General features: G+C 38.4%; 1 protein-coding gene across 1 annotated transcript in view; it reads right to left on the reverse strand.

Moving 5' to 3' along the window:
- Positions 1-3,185: 3,185 nt before the first annotated feature.
- The window catches only part of Ccdc50 (coiled-coil domain containing 50), a 65,190-nt gene continuing 41,358 nt past the window's right edge, over positions 3,186-27,017 (reverse strand). Inside the window, 9 exon segments of the mRNA XM_037209809.1 lie at positions 3,186-6,268; positions 7,825-7,851; positions 7,854-7,930; positions 12,563-12,639; positions 14,341-14,445; positions 14,527-14,571; positions 15,256-15,371; positions 21,301-21,810; positions 26,519-26,636. Of these exon segments, the coding sequence (XP_037065704.1) occupies positions 6,249-6,268; positions 7,825-7,851; positions 7,854-7,930; positions 12,563-12,639; positions 14,341-14,445; positions 14,527-14,571; positions 15,256-15,371; positions 21,301-21,810; positions 26,519-26,636 (1,095 nt within the window). The 3' untranslated portion in view covers positions 3,186-6,248.

Below are 27,017 nucleotides of genomic sequence, written 5' to 3' on the forward strand. Positions count from 1 at the left end.
CAAAATAAAATAAACTGCTATAACTTTCTCAGACTCTAAGTGTAGTGATGAAAACAGGAGGCCATCATTGCCTTAATAAACAGATGACTTTATTAAGAGAAGACAAGATAGGTAATTACCTCAAACCATCCACGGAAACAAAGCACACAGATTTACTCATACAATACTTTGGTTTAAAAATTATTTATAACACCAATGCTAAACCTGATGTTCAGGTGTCAAATACAAACCACAAAAACACAAGCTTGCATAGATGAATTGATGTAGATGTACAAGTGGTATTGAAGGAAGGCTTGGGCACTGGATAGTGCCTTAGTGATGTTAACCAATGATGTCAGCCTCCCAGACACATGAAGTAGCCAGCACCATGTTTCTCATCTTCCTCAACAAGATTATGGTCAGGAACAACTCCGGCTGTATGAAGATGGTTTGGAATAGACTGTTTTCCACAGCCTACTTCAGATGGGTGCATACATGCCCACCAGTACCTCCACCAGTCACCTTAAGGCATTCACATAGTGTCCCTCACAGTTTTACTCAATCTCTAGATAGGCATGTGGTTTGAGGTGGTCTCTTTCTTCAGACAAGAGACAATATTCTATTGAGGTTCTGATCAGCTCCTTGAAATACGTACTACACAGTCATTATACCCCCCTCCCTTGACTATAAACTGACCAGCACTTGGAATTTCATTTCATGTGTTTCATAAGCATATCTACTTCACCATACCTAAAAGGCTCTTACCAAATGAAATGTGTGCTTCCTGCAGAGCTTAACTCAAGAGATTATCTCTCAAAATTATAAGACAAATGGCAGTATCACCTCAAATTTCCTGAGAAACTTGATTTATGTAACAAATTTGTACTTTCAATTCTAGCACCTTTCTAATGTTTTGCAGGGATAGATTGTTTTTAGGAGATGCCCAGCATTATAAAGACTTGTCATTTTAGAATGTCAATTTTATATGCCACTTCCCCATTTTACTTTCTACTATTTACATTATTTCATGAAATTAATATCTGGTTGCTCATTAAAAGCTACATGAAAAATACAGCTTTCATTGAGAAAGGACATCTGCCTTTCAGATTACAGCAGGGCTAAAGCTACAGCCTGTGGGAATTTAGAGAAAATTTACTCAGAAGTACAAAACTTCTAATACCCAATGGTCTTAACAAATTTTTAGCAAGAATCAATTTCAGCAATTACAGTCTGAATTCAGTGTAGCAGAATATACCCAAAGTATATAATTCATCACCGTATAGCCTCTCAATGCCTACTCTTTACTGTTTGCAATTCTTGCTGATTTGTTACTCAAACCCTTCTTCATATTTGAATCTCACCAATAATGAGCAGGACAATACAGTTACATAATTAATTCTGCCCTGATCTAGAATGCTGAAATCAGATTACCATGAAAAGCAACTTAAAGAGAAAACCATTTTCTATTTGCTCCAAACCCACAAAGGCATATTAAACCACTGATGAAGATGTTCAGGAGCAGTGCTCGGATCTCTAAGGGAAGAGAATGGCTTTCAGTGGCAAACACGTGTGATTGCTTACATGACTGTGCTTGTCTGTGGTATCAAACATAGCTTCTAAAAGCTGCTCTTCTAGCTTCTCTATCTTATTCTCCTTTAAAAGAAATCAGCTCTAACACTCTTCACATCACCATGTCAAATAAGTACCTCCAGTTTGTTTGGTTTTCTCCTATTTTTGTTAATGGTAAATAAACATTCTAATGCAAAGATAATTGTTAAAATTCTGAAAAATAATCCTAATGTTGTCACTGAATCATAGAACCCTTAGAATATCTCTTGCACAGTCACCATAAAATGCAACAGGAAGCTCTCAACTGTTCAGAGAGTTAACACTGAGTATGGATATTCCAGCCAGGGACTTCTCCCTTTGCAATGCTTCTGGTCATGCCTCTGCTACTCAGGGAACTGAGAAATACATCTATTAATATTATAAGTCAACCCAAGTACAGTGCGAGAAGTTCAAAGCTTCAGATGATGATGATGATGATGTTTGAGGCTCTTCTATGAATTGTAAGCCAATGGGGCACTCACAGGAGGAGTTGTTTACATACCAAACACAATGGCCTCAGCTGGACTAAAGCAATTTAAGGCAAAACTGATCTTCACAGACATTGCTGACATAAAGTGCAGGGCTCATCAGAAATGTGACTCTATTATTTTATTAATGATTTCCAAGCTTAGTCTTGCTTTCTTGGAAAACCTACAAGTAAAGTGATCATTTCTGATGAGTTACACAGCAGAGGCAACAAAAGCCTCTGAGTCTTCCCTTTAATTGTCTTACATATCACCATGATAAAAACCCAACCAACCGAACAAACAAACAAACAAACAAACAACTTCCACAACATATTTGGATACTACTGCTCCATGCAGCATTAACAGGACACTAGATAGTAGGGCTCTCTCTGCCTACATTACCCTACCACAGCATTGGAAGAAACAAGCATCCTGACACCAGTCAGATACACAGCTATGGCTCTAAAGCACACAGGTATCAACAGATAGGGAGAGACTCTTTAGAGTAACATCTTTGCTATGAGCAGCATATAACACACACACATTATATACTTTAAAGATCTTTTTCTTCCCTGAAAGATCAGGTTTTGATTTTTTTTAGAGATTATTCTAAAAAGAACATGCCATGGCACACATAGGCAGTAAAATCAAGGTGAGCAATGTTTCCTTTCAGTATCAATGCTCCCCCCATAAACACTGTCCTCCCCACATGGAAGAAGCCATTTATTTCAAGCTCTATTCTATTTGTCCTCTGAGCTTTTTCTTCATGGGCCTCATCCCTTCATGAGGTTGATGATCTCAGCCAATCAGAAGTTATCTTTCAAAAGTATCAAGAATAGCCAGGTAGTGGTGGCACATACCTTTAATCTCAGTACTGGGGAGACAGAGGCAGGTGGATCTCTGTGAGCTCAAGGTCAGTCTGGTCCACAGAGTGAGTTCCAGGAGAGCCATAACTGTTTTACCTTTTGAAACCCTGTCTCAAAAACCAAAAAAAGTATCAAGAATACTAGATCTTCATATTTCCCAAAGTGAGTTTTATACAAAGATATTACTCATTAAAAATCAAGGCTGTAAAATGTTAACCACTTAGGTAGTAAACAGAATTAATGCACCATATTATAGTAGGTTGGCTTTTTTTTTTTTTCAATTTGGCACAAACAGATTTCGAGAAGCTATGACAGTGTTGAAGAGTCCAATGGAACACAGGTTACATTTTTAGAATATGGTTATCTAGGCCATTGTGACCAATGCCACTATGAAAAGGTTTCTTCTAGTGTCTGTCTATACACATATCTCTTCCTATTTTAGATCTTTCTCAAAGACATCTAAAGTCTATGGTTTGGTTGTTGATGTTTTGTTTTTTAGTTCATTACTATACTGCCATTTGTCATAAAATCACTTCACCCACAGCATTTCAATGATGAAGTCACTTTAAAAATTCTCAATATTCTTTGAGAACAAAAGAAGCAATTATCTATTCTCCCAACAAAGCAAATATGACTAACAGTAGCTGGAATACAATAGCCTGAATACTGGAATCAATGTTCTTTCAAGTCAGCATATTTAATCTGACTTTTAACTACCCTCTTTTCTACGTAACAGTTAAAAGACTTTAAGAAAGGGAAGGAGAAAGTATCATGTCAAGTAGCCTTTTGATGTGGCTCCTTAACATACTGTGTTCATTCAGTAATACTGGTGTTATAAGGGCATGACCTACAGAGAAATTTAGAAACAAAGGAATTCTCAAGGCCAGAAGAATAAGTCTATATATTGACGGTAAAAGAGAATACAGTCTGTACCTAATAATTAAGCTGTGTGTATATCAACAACAGGAGGAACACAATAAATGCTTTCATTTTTATATCAAAAGGACAAATTAAAAAGCAGGAACCACAGTGAAAAGTGGCAGTTCATTAAGAACTATTAGTTGTTCCTATCATCTCAAAGATGCATTATTTGAGTGATAGCAAAAATTTGAGAACATTAAGAATAATTCAGAACATTTTTCTATCTTCTTAGTCCTAAGTAAATAATTACCAATACTCTTAAAAATCTGTTTACTTTACAAAAAATAAACAAAATAGTTTAAAATTCTACTCCTTAAAAAAAAAAAAAAACTTTTAAAAAGTAACAAGTTTTCCAATACTGATGTTAAGCTGGCTATCCCAGGGCAGCACCATCTTTGACCATCCACCGCAACAGGTAAGCCTACAGCATTCTGCCTTGGAATTTTCAAACGGAAACATGTCCATTTTACAATAATAAATATGATGAATTGAAGTGCATGAAAAGCAAAAAACAAAAACAAAAACAAAAAAAAAACAAAAAAAAAAACCTTGCATTTTTAAAGTAAAAGTGACCATTTCATGAGATAGAAAAATAAACATTCATAAAACAAAAATATGGCAAAAGATGTTGCCTGTTTTGTCTAGTTATCAAATAAAAATGCAACTATACTTTTTAAGGTTACCATTACAAACTATCTTTAACAATCATGATATAAAATCACCGGGCAGATAAAGAAAGATAGAGATTAGCAAAGGCAACGAGACTAAGCTTTGCTTTGGAAACCAATGTGCAGACTCTAACTTAAGGCCGGGCTTTCCATCTGTCTGAAGGAAGACCTTCCTCTATGTATTTCATGACCACACTTAGGCCTCTAAGTTCCCTCTTCTCCACTCTTCCAAAATGTTTGCACCGCTTTGTTTGCATCTTCTCGGATCAACACTTGCCCAGAGCTTCACTCTTAGCTGCTATGCACTGGAATTTCTATCATATGGAACTTCAGGAAACCAAAGGCAGACAATCAGAGATCAGAATCTGTTGGGAGCAGCCTCCCAGAATCCACCCCAAGGTTAAAACCCTCTGGAAAGACAAGGCAAATGGAAGGCAGGCAGTCCAGTCCCTAAATGATTTCTCTCTCAGCAACCTATTTTCTTCCTTCCTAAAAAACCAGCTTACTGAAATGACAACAACAATAAAAAAAAAAAATACATACAACGAAAAGAACAGCAAGTCCAGCTGGGAGAATGCCAACCAGACATAGACGTAGCTTGGCTGGCATTTATATTAACTAAGTGGTATGGACAAATAAACACTTCTATCAATTAGCAGCCAGACAAAGACTGGAGTTTTAAAGGGGAGTTTAAAGGTCTTGTGGAAAGGAATACAATGGCCATCAACATAAAAGCAGAACTATATACCTGGATAATGACTCACTTCATCAAATTCAACTGCATGTTGAATTAGTCTAATTATGACAGGTGCATAAAACCTCACTGAGTGGTTGCCAACAAAAATGCTCCATCCTAGGAGCGAGGCGCTTGATGGACACAGCAAGACTGAGGGCAGCAACTCTTAGGAAAATTGTTCTATTTCCTTTGGCTCCACAATTAAATTAGAAAAATCAAGGCTATGAAAGGCTATTTTTTTCTTTAATTTTCAGTTGATTCTTCATGAACCTGAGTGAAAGTATCAGATAATTAAGGTTTTTACTAGTAAATATTAGCACATGATGCATTGCCTAAAGCCTTCAGAAAGACTTGCTACTGAGGAAATAACAGCACAGTGCTCAAGAACGACACCAGAGCAACTTTCCTAGCGGATCACTTGACTATCCAGAGCCTCTCCTGCTCCAATCCACGTATTCAGAATAACAGACGACTTCCACTGCTCTGGGCATTTCTCCCTATATTTTACTGTGGTGATTCTACTTTTTCTGAAGAGGATAAAAACCAAAGACTATATCCTTCAAAGTATCATACTAATAAACAACAAAGCGGCTATTTCATATACTTCACTATGTTTTCTTTGATCAAAATATTATGATTTACTTGATAATGTATCTCTGTACACTTCTAATTGCTGAATAAACCCTAGTCCCTAGATGCCAATATCCTATACCTACCAAGTGTCATTTCACACAGTTCTAATTACATCCCAGGAAATCTATTCAGAGAAGAGGTGGCCAATATTCAGAACTTATATTTCTTACACTGCCCAAGTGACCAGAATAACCAAAACATTTGAAGTGAACTGAAATTTTTTATAGTTAGGAAAACACTGGAGAGTAACTCCCAGGAATGGCACATAGAAGGAGAACAGCCAACGTGGAATGCATTTTGTATCGTTCAGTTAATATCTGCTACAGCAAGTCCATTTTCAAGGCAGATCCCATTGTTTGTTTGTTTTGTTTTACTGCTTATTATGGAAACCTGGGGAAAGGAGAAAAAGGAAAAACAATTAAAATGTAGGTAATGGGCAATTGAGTCAGGGGAGAATGTGGCTGTCTTTCTAGTTTTAATTTTGTCATGCATTTTTCATTTCTTGATGGTGCCAAAGTGCAAAGTAAATACTTGAGAATGAAAGTACAAACTCCAATGTGGAGTTCCACACCTGTAAGCTTTCTAACTATACGATTTCACTGAAATGTATAAATATTGTATCTGGTTAATTTTGCTGTGTAATGTTTTTTCATTTGTAAGTTCTTTATAATAAATTTTAATAAATTGAAGAAAGATAAAATTTTTGAAACATTGTCTCCCTACCCAGGGTTTATCTTCATCTCTATATACTCCAAGTGGTTCCTCTTTGCTCTTTTCTTTTTAAAGTCTATGCTTATAAAATACTCATGTATAGAACCATCCTGTCATTTTAATACTTGGCAGCAAATGTACGTGGAGGAAAGAAAAACACACTCTGGCCCCAAATGATATACATTCAGCTTGAAGAAAAAGCAAACCAACCAGCAAACAGCTACACCAGAGATGATGAAATCATCAGTGAATGAAAAAGAACGATACAAATATCACCTAAGAAATCCTCATAGAAGTTCCATCAAATATTCAGACCTAATGTTTGTAACCTCTTCTGCAATCATCTTTCACATACTCCCCCACCTCCCAAGGTCTCACTACATTTGCCTGCCATTCCCAATTTCTCTACCTCTGCTTCTGGAGTGCTGGGACTACAACAGAGCACCACACACAGACTTCTTTCAGAACTGACAATTCTGGACTCATTATTTTACTACCAATCTTTTGTAGACAAGGAAGTTAAAAAGGAACTCTTTCTCTCATTGAATAACTGACGAATGTGAGTGTGTGTCTCTGTGTAGAAAAGCAAATGCAACTAACTCTGCTTCCATTGTACAGTTATTAATCCACTATAGTTCTCTACTTCTGCCCTCATTTTCTTCACTGCACCTTTCACCTGTGAGAAGCTGTGTGGCATGTATGTGCACACACGGTAAACCTCATTCCTACTGTCAGCGATGCAGATTATCAACATGCTTGAATCAAAACTGTTTTAGGTTTCAGAACTTTGCTTTGAAACATATGTATAGACTATCCTTAATTTCTCTCTTCTAATCAACATGACTATAGATTGGCAGTTAAGGCACCCCTAGTCTGAAAGTCTGCATCTGAAATGCTCCAAAATCTGAAACTGAAGAATATGTCAGTGTGAAAACCTTCAGCCTTCAGATTTCAGTTGTTTCCACTGTGCAGATAAAGGAGCCAACCAATCTAAGTGGGGGTTGCAGTTCCCTCCACTAATGTGACGAAAGAGCAGTGACTTCCACAGGGAGGAAACGGTGCAGATGCAGGAACCAGGTATGGAATTTAGAGTGAGTTACTGCTGGCTTTCTGGAGTTTCACTATCTGCTGAGAGGAACAGGGCTCATTTTCCCACTCCCAGAACTACAAGACATCATTTCAGTTCCTACTACACGAGTTCAGCTTGCTCACAAGGATTGTGATTCCTTTCTTACCTTTGTGTGAGGACTCTGGCTTTGGAAATGACGAGCGGCACTGTGCTGGTTTGTAAAATGGGGATGGTCCAGATCCTCAGGGCCCATCACTGTAGGTGGTGGTGGTCTGCAGGGAGCCAGAATGTAAAACCTCTAAGTGATGTTTACTACAGTTCCATCTCTCACTGAGCAATATGGCAAAAGCTTTTTTGTAGAGTGGGAACACCACCATGCTTCAGAATTCTCAGCTTAGTTCCTGAGCAGCTGCATGTCCTTGAACAAATTATTTCTGTCTTACTGCTCTTGTCGCCTCTAACTCACTAAGCATATTTTCCCACTGTCTGCCAAGTGTGTGGCAGTGGGCCACGGAAGCAAATGTGAGTGAGATATGGCCTGCCATTTACTTCATTTTGCCAGATTTTACTAAGGAAACAAAGAAGTGACTAAATAAATACTTAATACAGCTAAGAAAAGAAGAAAACAAGGAGTCAGAAAGGGCAGCGCCGACCAAGAATGGGAGAACATTCATGAACAATGGGGTTCTTTATCCACTAGGTGGCGAAGTCCATCTTAAAAACAGGGTACTTTCTGTGCAATCCATGTACAAGGTTTTATGTCAAGGAGAAACAACGTCAAAAAAGGAAATTTTTAAACTCTAAATATTTATTAATTTAATCATTTAATATATAATTTTGCAAATACTTGGCACTGATGAAAATGAAAAGAAAGACCAGTTTAAATTTTCCAAAGGCATAGTCAAAATTTTGCATTAAAACATTGAGCCAGATTAAAATATATTAAAATTATATCCAAGCTATTGGATTTTTTGTATAATAATAAGGTGTAAGTACATTGAGGTTTGAAAAGTTGTAGCCAGTTTGGTACAAAATTGACTGGGAATCTACAAATTAAAGCAATTATGTTTGAATTTCTCCACTTTTCCCTAGCAGAAATCACTTGAAATGGCACCTTGTACACACAGGGAGAACTCCACATATCTCAGTGTGAACCTACATCATAGCTGTGTATGGAAGCATGGCGGCTGAGGTGAGGGCTGACCCAAGTGTACACACTTGTTAAGCACAGACAACACAGTTGTTAACAATCAGATTCCAGAAACAGTGCTCTGACATGTTTATCAGCAGGAACAGCAGAGCCTGAACATATGATACATGTGTCTGTATGTTCTCAAATGGAAGCAGTAAATCAAAGTCTATGCTCTGTGCAGCCCAACACCCAACAGAACAACACAGTACAAGAACCCAGGGCCAGCTAGAATGATCTCTTTATCCTTGTATTGCAAACATTCAAATGTCACCTGAAAATACATTTTTAATTGTATGTTTTTATGTTTGTCCCTGCTACATGCATAAAATCACAGTAAGCACGGCAATACTTTCCTTCCAAATCATGTGCCTACAAACACTGTCTCTGCCGTCTGTCTGTCTGTTTTCTCAATGTTAACTGACATCCTAACACCTCAGAAAGTGACATGAGGCATGTTAGGAAGAACTGAGACACAAGGGCCTGAAGATGAGAGTCAAGACCAAGAAAAGGGTATCGTTTATCACTGGAGCAGAGAGGTCTCCTTAGTTTTTCCTAAGTCTCACCAGGGACCCCAAACCTGAAGACAAAAGCACTGGACGTCCATGCAGGGACAAGCAAGTCACTCTAAGATACCCTCAGTTCTCTTGCTATGTTGCTCTGTTCAGCTTTTTTAAAATATTATATATTTTAACTTTAATTGAAATAGAATTACATCACTTTCCTCTTCCCTTTCATTCCTCCAGCCCCTGACACGGCCCTCCCCATTCTCAAGTTGGCACTTTTCCTTTGCTTATATTTGTTACATACATATATAACACATGTATAATGTATACACAAATACATACACACACACACACACACACACACACACCTTCATACAATACAACCTGCTGAGTCCATCTGTGTTCTTTCTGTGCTTATGGTTTCCAGCTGACTACCCTGCGCTGGACAACCAGCAGGGGGCTCATCCCTGGGAGAGCTACCCCCTCCCAGCAGTCAGTAGCTGCCTGTAGTTCTTTGTTTAGGGGTGGAACCCAGCAAGAGTCCCCCTCCCTTCAACATTAACATGTCCACTGATGTTGCTATTGTTCCGATCTTGTTTATGCAGCCATTTTTAGGAGAGACTGTTTCACAGCGCACTTCCTTGGGTGGTACAAGGAACACACCTAGACTTACTGTTTCCTACACAGTCATTATGTTGCAATGGAGAGGATTGTTTCCAAGTTAGTAATATGGATTGGGGGAAAACTCTCACTAATCAAGTTTATTCAGTAGTTCTTCTGATACAATTACCTGCTTCCTTCTCTTCTCATGAAATTCTATTTTTAATTAGTAAGATTGCTAAGAGCTCCTCATCCTCTGGCTGCCTGCACCTGAGTCAGGCTATGCGGCTCGCTAGGCTTTTCACCCAGTGTTTTGACCCATGTCACTTAATAATCTGTTAGATTGTAAGCTTCCTAACAACAAAGAAATCTTCACTCCTAAAGACTGTTTCTCTGAGGTCTAAGTATGAGTGCAGATAAATATCGTGATATTCCTGTGAATGTGCTAGAAAGTGAAAGAGACTTGTCAACGTTCTAAACTTTTCTATGGTAAAAACTAAACGAGTCACTGGCATCTTCAGTATAAAATCCCGGAGTTTCTGCAGTGTGCACAAGCGCGCCCTCTGCAGTTTCTGACTTGGAATTAATCCACGCCACTGATTGATCCTTAATTCCCACAAGGAAGAGGAAAAAAAACTTGGAATAACGAAAGAAATTAAAATGCTGACAGTGGATACTCCAAGCTCCTCATGAGAATTTGCTGTTGGTTTTGTTGTTGATGTTGTTATTGTTGTTGACTGATGCCACTGCTAAGCTGAAGCACTGCACAGACTGACCATGGAAGCCCATGTCCTCCTCTCCTTTACATTAACTCTGTCTATGCAAATACTTACCCAACCTTTCCGTCATGACTGAATGTGAAAGAGGAAGCAGATGCTATGCAAAATGCACACCCTCACAAACCTGTTAACTGTGAGGTTTATACTAGGAAATAGTTTCATAAAATCCTTATTCATTTATTTTCTCATATACACAATATTGTAGCAAGTAATTAGAACAAGTGTTCCTTTCAGTACACAGAAGACATATGGATCTATGGCTGTGCGACTGACTCCACAGTAATTCTGAACAGTAACTGTAAAAGATCACTTGGCTGTTCACTTTCAACATGCCCACGAGTCTTTAGAGACCTATTTATATTCTGCAAACTTGTTTTCCATTTTAATGAACCTTTAGGAACAGCCATCCCAGAGTGCCCCGTTTTATCTGTTGTCAAAGATATTAGTGTTCAAAAGGGGCAAACGACTTTGAAGGCTGAACAAAAACACCCCTAAAAATCATTTGAACTCATGTGACTAAATAAAAACCAGATATTTACCTCCCGATATTTACCAGATTGTCTCTTCCTTTGCATGGATACTATAGGAATGTACAGAACTATAAATATAAACATTCTATATGTGCTTAAGCAAAAGCTAAAGAACAACAGATTTTACATAGATTATGTTCCTATTGTCACCAGAGCAATTTATATCCAGTATCCTTTCCTTAAAGGAGTTTATCTTTTGAAATCACATAAGCTTAAATGCACATTTTAAAAATAACTTTTACATATATATATATATATATATATATATATATATATATATGTTGTATAGGCATGTGTTCAAACTTGTGTTGGTGCACATGTGTGCACATGGAGGTTTAATATTAATGTTTGATGTCTCCCTCAATAGCCTTCTACTTTTTTTTTTTTGAGTCAGAGCCTCTCACTGAACCCTGGCTAGTCCAGCTAACCAGTTTGCCTTGAGGATGTGGTCTCTGCCTCCCACGTACAAGGATTACAAGTGACCACCAAGCAGGATAGTTTTGGGGATCAGGACTCATGTCTACGAGGGAAGCCATCTTTAAAGCCCAGTAATTTTAATAACTATTAAGTTATGATTATTGTCAAGGTTTTATTAATTCAGGGTGGTTGAACTATTACTAGTGTATTTTCTTTCTTTTTTATTCTTTCCTGGAGACCTGGTTTCTTGTACACAGACAACAGTGACCTTGGCTTTTTAACCTTCTTCCTCCATTTCCCTACTACTAGGATCAACACACAAGCACTACCACGTCCAGTTTATGCAGTGCTGGGACCAAACCCAGCATTTCTCTTAGGTTAGGCAACATTTCTACAAACCAAGCTGTATCCCCAGCCCCTATTGGTTCATCTAAACCAGTTTGAATGCATACATAAAAACATAAAAATAGAACATATTTATGAGGTAACATAATTCACCCCTCATGTGTGTTGTCAAACATTCAAATCTGATTAAACATACCTAGCTCCTTTTATTATTGCTTTTTTTATTACAATATTTACTGTATTTTACTCTTTGTGCACATGGGTGTTTTTGCTTGCACACATGTCTGTGAAACGCATGTATGCAGTGGAGTCCTAACAAAAAACAAGAAAGAATTCTCCTTCTGTCCCAGTGTCCATTATAAATAATTTATGGAATCCAATGTAAGACTCTGAACAGGGTTTGAAAATAAACCTGTGATATTTGAAACTACCTTTCAATTGCAGAGTTCTGGCTCTTTGCTAGCAAGAACAGTCTTCTCAGACAACTGATGGATGCTCACTACCCCAAAGCTAACTTCCTTTTCAGGGGTCATCTTACCGTGACGGCCTGTCAATCTTGGAACGGTGTGCTTCTTCACTCTCTTTTGACTTTGTGTGTGTTGACTTTGCTTTTGACTGTAGACAGAAAAACAAAACACCAAACAACAGGAAAGGTGAACTTTAGAAAATATCTATTCCCCAACAAGCTTTCCTTTAGGAAATTTCAGCTACATTTAACTAAATAACAAAATATTTTTCTATGCAGTCATTCGGGCCAAAAATTGACAGACACAACGGTCTGGTGCAGTCTGCCTGGGTCACCAGATTAGTGGGTCACACACCACAGGCATACACACACACACATGCACACACCCGCGCACACATACTACACACATTGTGATCCTCACAGGTATTCGCAGCTGAAATCAGTAATGAAAGAGCTGCACAGCTGACCAGATCCAGAAGACACAGCTGATGGAATTTGGATTTGAGCTCTTAAGTTCTTTTCCGTATATCTGACTCAGGGTGAAAACTTTCCAACCAGCCAAGTAAAGCACATTTCAAGTCAAATTTTCTAAGAAGGGATTTGTACCAGTAAAATGGAAATATGAAATATGGAAAGCTGCAAAATATAGAATATGCAAACTGCAAAAGGCAAGACACTCACTAGCAAGGAAGCTAAACTATCTTTACTTGGTCAGAGAATCTGAACATCTGTGGCTTCGTTTATGTAGCAGAAACATTTGGAGATGCTGAACTCAGGAAATAAATACACTAATTAGAACACATCTCGAATTAATAAAGAGATATAATTCATACTTCCATTTGTTTTAAGACTGGTACTTAGCAACTAAGTAAAGGGAAAAGGTTAAGTGACATTATCAGTACAGTTTCAGGGTTATTTTCCCTCACAATAATTACAGAAACTATGAGGCAGGACCAGAGACCTAGAAGAGGACTAGAGAGAAAATAATGCAGAGATTAGGTGTGTCCCAAGTACATATTCTAGGCTGCATGTTCCCAAGCTAGTACAAACTCTGCCTCTTTACTTCAGTAATTCTCTTCCTCCTTGCATGCTCTTCTACTATACTTGGCTTTGCATCGTTAGCTGTCTGTCATCTGTCCTACTCCAGTGACCCTCCTGCTCTGCCTCTTCAGCATATCCTCCTGTCAGCATGCACACAACTAGCTGTCTTCCTCTCACTGTCAGGAAAGGATACCTTTGTATTCCCACACTGGTCAGAGTGGTACGTTTGTACACAAATACTGATATTGCTAAATTGAACTTGCAACTAGTGTACGCAATAATTAGATTAACTTATAGAGGGATGATGATGTGCAACTACTTCTGATTAAGGAGGAAAAGATAATAGTCCCAGTCCTGCTAAAGTGTTCCTGTACTGAGACGTAAGCAATGGTTGCTGGGGATATGAATTTACTTGCCAGTCCTCCAGCTGCCAAACACAGACAGACAGCTGTGTGAAAGGGCAGAAGGATAAGGGAGGCACACAGGGAAAGCAGGGCAAATGCAGCTCACTGTGGAAGGAGGTGAAAACTATGCATCCTTTTACAATGTAAGTATATGAAAACAGATCCCTGCTCTTGAGTCTCAGCCTGAAAATGATCAAAGTGAGTTTTGCAATCTGAGCAGTACCAATTCAATGACGTTTTTCATTGTGAAACAACCATGACATATTAGTCATATATGTAATGCACGTATTTATTTATATATCCAAAACAGATTTTGAGAGCTCATCGTAAAAGCAGAGTCCCGTTTTCATCTCTCATTTTATCACGATTTAAAAGCGAAGCAAAACAGAAAAGGCCCCACACTACCTTGCACTCAGAGTCATATTTCCTTTTGTCCAAAGATGACTTTTCTCGCTCTTTGGCTTTCTTGTAAGCTTTCTTTTCTTCAGCCATCAAAAGTCGAGCAATTTCCTAAGATATAGGCAATATCATGAGTCACAGATTTGAGGTTGTTTCTCACAATCTAGGGAAATCTCATGAATATGAACTGACCTCATCCTGGGCAACCTGAGCTGCTCTTATGTCCACATGTGTAGCCTGTGAATCAGAAACACAACAGATAACTGGAATCTGTGCTGTCCATTTAAAAAAAAAAAAAAACTTATATAAAATAAACTAGAGTTAGAAATTAGCTCTAGCTGAGTCTCTGAAGTTGATGGTCAGTGGGCATATTTTCACCAGCCAGAATGAAGGGACTTTGCAACTCATTCAACAGGATATTTTTAGATAGCTACCAAAACTTATTAACACAAAAATCAGGACACGGAGTTCTGTTGCTAATGCTTATCAGTACGCACAGCTGGGTGTAAAAGGCCTCCACATCAAATAAGGCACATTCCTATAGCTGAAGTGAATGCCTGAAACTGCAGACAGTGTCATACCCTACAGAGACTGTTTGTCTATGCATACAAACTCAAAAATGGTTTAATTTACAAATTAGTCACAGGAAAAGATTAATAACCCCAATAATGAAAGACACCACTTTTAATAATATTGCACTTAATCAAAATTACAGAAAGCAAACCATGGGTAAGTGGGATGATATTCAACTCCACTTCCGCTGACTTGATTTCCCCACCATTAGAAAGACACCAGGTTTCAACTGATGGAACCACAATGTCAACAATGGAACTCTATAATGTTTACTATAGACTGAATTAGGATTTGGCTTGCACATACAGTCCTACCACTTCCCTTGAACTCTACCCTAAATGTACTCACCAAAAGTTCTTCTTCTTGCAATTTCCGGGCAATTTCAGCATCATACCATTCCTGGTCCCTGTGGGTCGCTCGCGCAGGAGTACAGACAGCTTCTTTTACTCCCCTTGGTTGCATTCCTAGAAAAATCTCAATTTAATGAGGTAACTGGCTGTTTTCTGAAAAGATGAAAAATATTAGGAAAAAGACATTCTCTCTTAATATTTAACACTGATGATCATAGATTGTACATTGGAGATTTCAGTGAGGAGTACACTGAAATGAAATGAAATGTTTGCCGCTTATCCAGACTTGGAGCAGAGGCATCTCTGTGAGTCGAGCAGCCTGATACAAGTGAAAAAGCAAAGCTACACAAGAAATGTCGAAAAAAAAAAAAAAAAAAAAAAAAAAAAAAAAAAAAAAAAGAAATAGTAACACACAATTCAAACATTTTAACAAAGTTACTTCCCCAGTCTGCCTGGTAGAACCATTTCTCACAGTTTCTTCAACAGCAAATAGTCACACAAGATACTAGAATGAAAGCAAGTTTTCAAAGCAGAAACTGAACAGAAGAAAAAGCCACTAAAATTGAAAAGACTGGTGAGAAAAGGCGGCTCCAGAATCAGTTTTACTGTGGTTTAGACAACCAAGAGAAAGGCTTCCTCTCAGGTCCTGTAGCCTACGCATCTTCCTGCAGAACAGACAGGACCATCTACAAATAGGGTGAAAACGTGTCAAAAATGACCCTGCTTACCCTCTGTCTGATACACAAAACCATTTGCTCTGGATCTTTCCTACAGCTTTGACCCATATGTTATTGACATTACAGAATTTTATGGAAAACATAACACAGAGAAAATATCAGAGAGTGCAATGACCTCAGAACTGTGATCCTCTAGAGAGACAGGGATGAAGAGAACTGACTGACAACTATGCTTTGTCACTTTGTGATGTTAAAGGAACATACAGCCTTCTATAAATTCAAACAAGGCAAAAGTTAACGTCATTTCAAAATTGTAAGTACTTTCCTTTACTTACACCTTTACAAGTTACAATTAGTCAACAGGGTGAATATATTTCCTCAGAAATAATAAAATCTTTTCATGAAATTCATAGACCAGGCATGTAGTATAATCATCAGTAAATGGACACCAAAGGGATACAAAATTTATTTGATAAGCTCTCTCTGTAGTACTGTTCAGAGCCACTAGCACCTACCTGAATCACTTATGAGTACTTGACCAATATTAAGATACTGTCTCCAACACCATGTATTCTAACTTGAGTAGCCTGGGTGAGCTCTTGCATTGGGCATCTCTTTCAAGCCTTTCCAATGGATTCTTATCTTCAAGCAACATGGGAGCAATTGGCTCAGCACAGTGGGCCATCAAGATAAGTATATATTAAAATAGCTAGCAAAATACCTCATTACATTTGATTCATAAGCTGCTAACACATATACATACATGAAAATAAAATTATATTTGGAGAATCTGGCTTACCTTATGAAATGTACTTTAATAGACATTCTACCTAACATTATGGTAAATTTAAAATAGAGACTTATGTGTGTGTATCTTATCATAAAAATGATGAGAAACCTTGTCTTTCTTAACTCACACTTCCCAGGACCTAACTCTACAGAACACTACAAACCACCTCTAGTGGTACTGAATCCTATGCTGGTCTGGCCTGGTTTACAACAGCTTTCTGACTGGTTTGGGATATTCTCAAGAACAGGGTATATGCAATTGGATAAATACACTTGTCTGAATTTTGATTTGTATGATTTGTATTTAGAAAGGCAGATTTCAGAGAAAACAACTAAACTTAAGTAGGGAACTTGACACTGGGTAAATCAGTGAATGGATAAATTGCTGTACCATATTCCAATCTACAGAAAAGAAACAAGTTCAGTGAACAGCCTAAAGCCTCGCTGAGGATGATAAATTATGCCTGGTTTTCTACCTAGTGAAATGCTACAACTAGATACATTCAGCTTTCAAAACACCCAACATTTTTCACAAGTGTGTTCTCCTATTCTATGCAACAAAATTAACTATGGAAACATCACTTTAAATACTAACAGAGGTGCAGTCAAATGAACAGTATTATTAAGCTCTCAAGATGATTACACAACCACTACCAGTTTAAAAGAAACAGAATTCCATTAATAAAGTTGGAATTTGAACCACTCTGTCTCTCAGACCCAACCACACAGATGATGTCAGTTTACTCAGATTCTTGCACATCACTGGCATTTGCAATTCTCATTTCACAGAAACACTCAGCCCTAAGACAATGGACTGCCTCCCCAACTACAGTGTCCTCTAGACCTGAAGCAATGAAAGGTGTTTTAAGTATATAGTGCATTGGAGAGTTGTCATTATAAAAACAGAGAAGACTTGTACATCTTGGCTCTCTAAAGACAATCCAGAAACTGCTCTTAAACAGAGGAGCCACATCTCAGCTGTTCCCTCTTTCCTGATCTCCCTCCTCCCTCCCTCCCTCGTTCTCTTTGTGTGGTGCTGCAGATGGCCACGCTAGGCAAGTCTCTACGCAGAGCAACACCTCCCGTTTTCATACAGTTAACCTGTTTCTTACCCTTTCCAGTTAACATCCTACAGTCAGAGACGCAAAGACTCCCCGAAAGAGACACAAATGAACGGTTCTCTTTAAATAAAATTTGATAGAGTAAGATAAATGGGAGTGGAGAGCTCACTAGACAGGGTCTTACCATGCAGCCCTGGATGACCTACAACTTACTATGTAGACCAGAATGGACTTCAACTCAGAGATCCTTCTTTTTCTGTTTCCCAAGTGCTGGGAATAGAGGTATGCACCTGTAACCAAGAAAAACTAAAAATGCTAGTATTGGAGATAAATTTACACTAAGTATGATTTAAAACAAAATGTAACTGATGAGCTTTTGGTATTATGTATGCATATTTTATAAGAAGTCATTTGATATTTAGGGCACATCCTAATGTATCTGAGTTAAAATTCACAACAGATAAGTGCAGTATTTAAGGCCCTGGAGGTGAGAAGCTAACCTGTGTAACCAATAAGCTGTCACAGATGTAAGCACAGTAAGTGCCTCTCAGAGTGAGACAGTGTTTAAGTGCTCTACAGAGTCAGCCAACTCTCCCTTGAATCCACAGCTCCATTCTCAGCTGAATTCCTGCATCATTCTTCTGCAAACGCTCCTGGACCCAGTGTTGTTGTCCTGCTCGTTCATTCACCGATAACTGACAGGAATCTCGCACATACCAAACACACCTTTAAGAACTGTGATTGTCTTCAACAGCAAGAGCTGACACCAGTGCCTAATTACAATTTCTTAGTGGAATCTCCTGACCACACCGAGAAGGTTCAAAATCAAATGCCAATAGGAACTGGGAAGTAAAAGGTCTAAAGCAGGCGGAGTTTAAAATGATAAGCACTATGCAGTACTCACTGTAATCATCTTAGCAGCTATAACCACCGCGTTCTCTAAACCCATGAATTAACAGAGCAAACATTTACTTACAGCCCCAGAACTGAAGACTAAGTTGATGCTTAGTTTCAGGTCCCCAAACTTCTTTTAAAACCCTGAGGCTTGACTAAGTGAGAATGTGCAGTGTTAATGCATGTGTGTATGGACACCTATAGTTATTGGGTGTTTTTCTTGCTCCCTCCCTTTCAATTTTATTCTTGCTGAATTTAGAACTAACCATTTCTGGCCAGGGTAGCCATCCAGCATGTTCCAGGGATCCACTGTCTGTCTTTTGAGTCCTGGGATTATGGGCATCTGCTAAGGCTGCCTGACTTCTGTCTGGGTTCTCATATCATGTAGTAAGGGAGCCAACTCCTCAGCCCTTGCCCTCCTTGTTTCTTTACAGGTGTTGAGAACTTGGGTATCTTAGCACTTAGAAGAACATCAGAGTTAAGAGTTGCACATTAAACCATAAAAGGTAACTTAAAACAATGACTTTTAAGCTTTAATTATGTATCACTTATAGCTTTAAAATATTCCAAATTGACTCAGAGATTTCCAGTTTTAGAAAATACCCTACCTACCCTAGCTATCTCTGATAAAAATGATCTGACTGTCCATACTCTGAAAGTATTCTAAAAAGACTGCCTCTCTGATGTCTCACTTACAGACGAGAAAGATGAGGTCTAAAGGATAAAATACTTCTAGTCCCACTGGCGGATAAACATTTAAGTCAATTACAACCAGTGCTGGGAGCCGCAGGATTGTGCAGTAGGGATTCAGCCATCATTGATAAAGGTCAACCAATCAGAACCAAGGGTTCTGGTGGAGGATTAAGCCCAGACCCAAGATATAAGTCATGTTGGAGTTACTGCCTTTTGAATGAATTGGCTGTTTCTTGCTATAGATGTCTTGCTGCAGAAGTCATAGCTTATTCCCATCTGTTACAAATTTCGGATTTATTTCCCACAGTTTAAAAGTGTTTGATTATTTATTGGGCACAATTTCCCCTATGCATTTGGGATACATTGATAACATCCACTAGCTATGTGTGAAAACAGTCAGATAATCAAAACCTGTTTCCCACAACTGGCCTTTGTTCCTTTCTCCAATGTAAACGTTTAAACAATGTAAACGTCTGTCTTCCTGCAATTATCTTTATTGGCAGGCATTTGGTCAGTGTTTAGGGTCCAGGCAAAAGTATCTCATTTGAAACATTTCCGGATACATCAAGGACATAGAGTTACTACATGTCTGAAATGATAATTCATAGCCACTTAAGAGAACAAGCATGCCCTAGTTTTACCGGTAGCACCTATAGATAAGAGAAGCAATGACCTAGATTAACCTCGAACTAAAAGATTCTTAACTCCTTGTACTTACTTTCACCTTGGTTTATTAACACAAGTTTTTGGCTTAGAGATTTATTGCTTTGCCCTGAGGAAATAACGGGAAAGATAATCAGATTTGCTCATTTCTGAAGGAAAGTAAACTTTCCCACAGACATGCTGAAAACCTGTGCCACAGTGGCCAGTGCAGCTGGAAGGTGCCAGGTTCCGTTTCTTGTGCAGAATAGGCTTAGATCCTCCCTTCATTTTAAGCACTTAAGGCAAAAGTTGTATCCCTTAGATCTGAGAGCTTCTTTTGAGCCAGCCAACACTGGCGTAAGAGCAGCAGCTGCATTATTCCTCTACTGCTTACGCAGGTTGCCTAGCTACTGAAGACACTGACCCCCGCCCGCTGGAAAAGCAGTGCTGGAGGCACTTGGGAGTGGCGCATGAAGAAAATGACAGTTTTTACCTTCTTCGTGACTTTCACTGATTATAGACTTTTAGCTTATTACCTAGCCACACTTAGGAATATAGTTTAAGCACATGAATTCCTCTCTTAGATTCCCTTGGTGATTTAATCTCTAGTTGACCTTATCGAGGAGCCTCCACTAACCACTCCATGAGTGAAAGCTGACAGTTATTGCTCTGTGTGTGAATCTTATCTGCCTTGGTGATCCTGAGAAATTCAAGACTCACATTGCATTGCCAAAAGAATTGCTGTTGTAAATGTATATAAGCCGGCATCCTCGCTGTAGAAAAAAACTTACTTTTTGAAGAGACATGGATGGAAAGAATGTAGTGTGAGTGGATTCATTCCTTATCTCTCAGATCCTAGTTCCTTCGTTTATTTGAGCATTTCTATTGGACCCTGCAAGAAGGCCTTTAAGGCTGGTCCTTAAAAGCCTTCGCTAAACCAGATCTTCTTGGTTTGCTTAATAAAACCAAAAATCCAAGAATTTTCAATTTAGAATCAGAGTATCTGATGCAAGGCTGTGGCAAACAATGACTAGTATTTGGGATGGGCTCCCGTACTTGCAACCTGGTCCTGGAGAATCCTCCAACTCAGCATGCTCTTACAGGAGAACAGTACAGATATTTCCTTCTTCCTAGAGACGTAAGATCAATGGGAACCTCATACAATACCTGGCTCCAAGATTCATTTTAAGGACAGAAGTTCAAATTGAACAGAGACAAAGGTTGCTTACGATGCTTATTAAACTGACTGACTTTACACACAGGACTTCCAACAGGGCGATCCATTACCTGCATCATGGTGGTGGTGAAGTTCTTCATCCTCTGAGAAGGGAAGAGTCCTGGGCTTACGTCTCCTTTCTCTGTGGTCACCTTGCCCAAGGTCCCTCCCACACACAATTTCCTTAGAGGGAAGCCCTGTTTTCTGTGAAGACTTGGGTGAAAGTCTGCCATGGTGCCGGGACTGTTTTTCCCAACTCCGAGTTCGAGGGCTACTGTTAGCTTCCCAGTCATCAGATTCAGTGCTCAGAAATACCTCACCACTGATCTTTGGAAGTGGAGGTTTCCAGAGCCTCTCTTGACCAGTCCGCTTTCTTTCACGCTGATCAATGGCAGTCTGGGCATCATCCCTCCCTCTGCCCGATCTCTCTGAAGAACAGGGTTCCTCCAGCTCTTCCAAGTTCTCCAATAGATGTCTTGGTTTCTCCTTCTTCTGCTTTATAGTCTTCCCATCATTTTGGAGTCTAGAAAACCTTGAGTATCCAGAACCCAATTCCCTGGCCCTCCTTGACCTTGGCTGGTCTTAGTGGAGGTAGAGGGTATAAAAATAAAAATTGATAGCTTAATAAGAGTATAAATTCATTACACAGGGAATCTGGGACTCAATACTAACATATTTTTAGGTGGATAAAATTGCTTTGAAACCTCACAAACTGAGATGTGGAGATGAATACTGACTGGAATGGTCCATGCATACATAGCCAAAAAGGTAAAAAGCAAAATTTAAGTGAAATCATTTGAATCATAAAGAATCTGATCATGATTAGGAAGAGCTTAGCACGTGCATATTTGCCAATAACAATATGATGGACAATTATCATCAAATCCTACTTTATAAGGCCAATAACAAAACGATGGACAGTGTGGTAACTTGAAAGAAAATGCCCCCCCCATAGGGAGTGGCACTATCAAGAAGTGTGGCCTTGTTGGAGGAAGTGTGTCACTGTGGAAGGACACTTTGAGGTCTCATATGGTCAAGCCAAGGCCAATGTCTCAGACTACTTCCTGTTGCCTGCAAGTCCAGAAGTAGAACTCTCAGCTCCTTCTCCAGCACCATGTCTGCCTGTCCACCACTATGTCCCACCATGATGATAATGGACTAAACCTCTGAACTATAAGCCAGCCCCAATTAAATGTTCTTCCTTTATAAGAGTTTCCATGGTCATGGTGTCTCTTCACAGCAATAGAAATCCTAACTAAGATATCAAATTCTACTTTATAAAGCTAATCAATGTGCAGCTAGAATAGGTACTAACAATTAGAGGCTGTAAAGTCTTGTAAAACAGTGATGTTTTCTAAAAGGGTGAGATTTCAGTCTCAGATTTCTGAGCATTCTCACTGAAGTGACAGAAAAGATACAGTACAATGTTCTTAACTTCTGCTCAGTTCAAAATGACCCACAGGTCTCCACCTTCTACTTCCACCCCACCATGTGTCCAAAACAAGCATTCTCAGATATTTCTGGGACAGCCTCGGTTCTAGTTTGGTGTAGAAGGAGGACAGAGTAGAGCAGAATGTAAAGGAATAAATGACTTGCTATATTGAGGTAATTCTGTTCCTCATTTTAGTTGAATCCTATCAAGGAAAAAGCTAAAAAAGGAATGACATATGGAATACATATACTGGCATCATTTTCCAAATATATTTTAAAATAATCTATACTATCTTCTATGTATAAAAATAAAATATAAGCTATAAACACAAATTCCCCAGTTCAAAAGAAAAGAAACTTACATACATGCTTTTTTAGGGTCTTATCAGGCCCAAGCATATTATAAAAACAAGAAAGCAAATTAGTAAGCATTTTGCAAGACCATAGTAACTCTAACATTTCTAAAGCATTTTTACTACACTTTAGAAATGGTAAAAACAAATTTCCATTCCATGAAAAAACTGCTCAGCTAACTAAGCTGTTCCTTGCTCTAATCAGGCATCTGCTGAATTCTGAAACAGCTTCCACAAGTAGGCAGAGTGAAGGGGTCTTGGTTGGGATGGGTGTTTTGACTCTAATATAAAGAAAAGTATGTAAGAGTACTGCATGTATATAAAGAAGGAAAGGAAGTGCTAAATTCAACAGTGATAAAAAACTCAACCACCTCAGTTTCCTTTTACATTTCCTAAAAGAAAAGGAACATTCCTTCAAAGGTGGGTCTAGAGTAAAATCTGATTCTTCAAAGATATTTATAAAACGATTTTCTCCATAGTTCAGAGCCTAATTCGCAATTGACATAAAAGTGAAACCTAACAGTTTCTATGATAAAAAACATCTGCTCTTTCAACTCTCATTAACTCTTTGGCTACTGGAATTAGTGTAATACTGACAAGCTATTAATGATGAGCACATTCAGAGAGTGGGTTTACAGTCTCTATACCAGTGTGCTCATGGAGTGGATGAGTGGAGTCATCATTAAGTCAGAGCAAGCACAAAGGATTTTGCTTGGAGATAAATTTATGAGACTATAATTTTTTTTTAATTCTTCCTAACCAGTTAATTGATAGTAGTTTTATTTTCTATCATTTACCTATAATGGCATCTTTAAATCTGAGGTAGGAGAGACCACAGTAGGGGATTCTGCTTGACTCTTCCAACCCCTTCTGGCTGCAGCAAGACATTTGGATGTTCTTGAGACCAAGTTATTTGGCAAATACAACTAATGCCTTTATTGGCAATCTATGTGTGGTGTGTATCTCACACACACACACACACACACACACACACACACACACACTTGTATCTACATTTTAAGTGTGCATCTCCATGTTTGTCATCCAAAGTAAGATCTTGTTTAAACACAATGCAAGTGTATATGTGTATATATGTACACATATACATTAAATTTTACAAGTCACCCACCAAAATTACATTATTTGATCTTTTCAAAATCTATATGAGAAACATATTTTTATAACTTCATTTTAGAGATGAGAAAAATGTCTTAGAGAAGTCAGAGTCAATAACTTTGTCAAACTACAAATTGTCCTAAGGGACTAAAGTGATAGTCTTCAAAGGTTATTCATGTATTAAGAAATAATCACAAATATGAACATGATACCAGGCAAGTGGCTTTGAAGATAAACATGGATTCACAAAGGAATAATTTATGCTATTTTTTTCTATGAACATTTCACAAATATTTTGGATAATTTCAAATTTACAATCTATAGATCATTGTTTAAGATTTATTAAAGCTTATGTACAGCAAAAGTTGAAAGGGTAAGCATATTGACAGACTGTGATTATTACATAACTAAGGCAAAAATCAGACTTTAAAAGAAGTTAAAGCAGAATCCAAGAATTGATCATGTGTGTTGGGAAAGAATCCTTACATAGAGCATAATGACTGCTTTGTAATGACAAGTTGAATAGCATGGTCCCTATGGAAACCAACTAGGTATAACTATAGGGTGTGTAATAAGAACTGTATAGTCAACAACACACATAACTGCCAAAGCCAAAGAAATACCAGTGTCTACATAAGCTCAGAGTGGCCAGCGTTTTCTATTCCTTCATATTCTCGTAGCACCTCGAAACAAGCATTTATTCCACTCCATTCTCTAGCTAAAATAAATATAATTGTAGGTATTCCTGAAGAAAAAAAGAAAAACCACAAAAAGTTTACATAGTGTCCTATAATAAAGTTGCTTCAGGCACCAGTACTGGAATCTCAACACACAGACTTGAGTACCAGCTCCAGTTAGTATGGGTAAATGGACATTTTAGTTGACTTTTCTTCTATCCTAAAGTTTTTTAGACTTAAAATTTTAAAATAGAGGGGTTGAAGATAGGGCTCAAGTAGTTGTTTCTCTAGACAACTCAGGTTTGATTTCCAGCACCCACAAGGAGGCTCACAACCATCTGTAACTCAGTTCCAGAGGATCTGACGCCCTCTTCTGGCCTCCATGGGCACATGCAATGCAAAGACATATGTAAAGGCAAAACACCCATACACATAAAATAAAATGATTTTATTATAGTGATAAACAAACAAAATCCACCAGTTCTGCATTTCTAAGATTTTATTCATCACTATAGAATAATTAAAAAAAAAACTCTATACCTTCTGGTTCCAAGTATAGAAAACAATGTAACAAACTCTTTTTCTTTGTGTAAGATAGAATATACAATTCAGAAGAAAAAGAGCATAATGGAAATAGCTCTTTAAAAAGAGCTGAGCTTATGGAGGAAGAAATCAAGCTACTTCCCAAACAGGCCAGAGAGCTGACTGCTAACCAATTACAGTCATGTGAGGGAAAGCAAGAAAAAAGTGACTGGGCAATATTATTCTCAAGCTACAATAATCTTACCACCTATACATACATTGAGTCTGCTCAGTAAAGGCAAAGACACACTTTCAGGTGATAGAATCTTTTTAAGCAGCTGATACTGGTTTTCAAGGCCCTCTAGGATGACTGATGTGACAATGTTTACTGTCTAGGCTGTCTTTAGTTGTGTTCACTGCTATCCCTGGAAGGACAGTCTTGAAATCGAACCTCGATAATTACTAAGTCATGATGCTAGAATAAATCTCCTTCATTTGACAAATCTTTGAAAGAGCTGAACTGTGTTCTCTGTTTGCAAATGTTCTGTTCCCAACACACTTTGAGATAATCCCCACACCACACCATCACCACCACAATGAAAAGCAGCACTAGACACGTGGGACTGCAGAGGGGCTTTGTTCCCTCACAGGTTATTCTACATGCCAATCAAATGGCAGGGAAATAAATCATCAAGACCATAAATTTGGTACCGCAGGTAATCACAGGGGAACGAAGGGCAACAGCAGCTTTACCCAGTGACTGCTGCATGATGCACCTTCTTTCCTCAAACAGCACTGCTCACACTGTTTGAGGAAAGCGTCAAATCCAGAGCTGCAGCCAGCATTTTCTGCACTACATTATTTTGTGCTCAGATGATAACACAGCACTACAATGACTTCAGCACACAAGAGTGAGTAAGTGTTACAAAGCCATATAAGCCATATTCAAGTTCTAAGTAAAAACATGGCCATCCTATATTTCCTATTTAGAAATACAGTCATTCATTAAAATAAAATAGGATATAAATTTAAAAATCAAACAGAACACTGCCACAAATCTAAATTCACCCAGGGTCTAGAATAAGGGCCGTGTCCCGTAACCCCTCAGGTGACTCTATGGACCAACTGAAAAGGGAGTTTTGGAGCTGAGCTAAGGACAGGGAGGTCATGGCACAGGCATTGGCTGTTACCTCCATCATCATAATAGCAGCCATCTCCAAAAGCACTGCCCCCAGAAGGCTCTGGAATATGCTTCTTCCTCTTTTTCTCTTCTCGTAGCTCCTTCTCTTGTAAAAGACGTGCTATGTCCTACAAAAACAAAAGGGAAGTCAAAACAGTGTGGTCACCAGAGAGTAAACAAGGCTGACACAGGGGAACTGGACTTCCTCCTGTCTGTTCTCCTCTGCTGTATAAGGCTCTTCAGCCTTCCATGCACTCATGAAATGTCATTCAAATGCCAACATGTCTGCTCAGCAAGAGGGATGCATAATCTAGAAAAGCACTCTGGGCTTTACTTTTTTCCCTAATTAAAACATAAAGCTAGCTAAATCTATGAAAAGAGTCATAGCAATTTTGTCTAAAGCTAATTCGGGCATACTTTTTAAAATTTGTCTTTTGAAGTCTTTCATCCAAATAGATTTGGATTTGCAAGGAAATAGCAAGCTACAAAACTTAATAAGCTGGCTTATA

This window comes from Peromyscus leucopus, chromosome 12 (genome assembly GCF_004664715.2).
Source record: "Peromyscus leucopus breed LL Stock chromosome 12, UCI_PerLeu_2.1, whole genome shotgun sequence".
NCBI lineage: Eukaryota > Metazoa > Chordata > Mammalia > Rodentia > Cricetidae > Peromyscus > Peromyscus leucopus.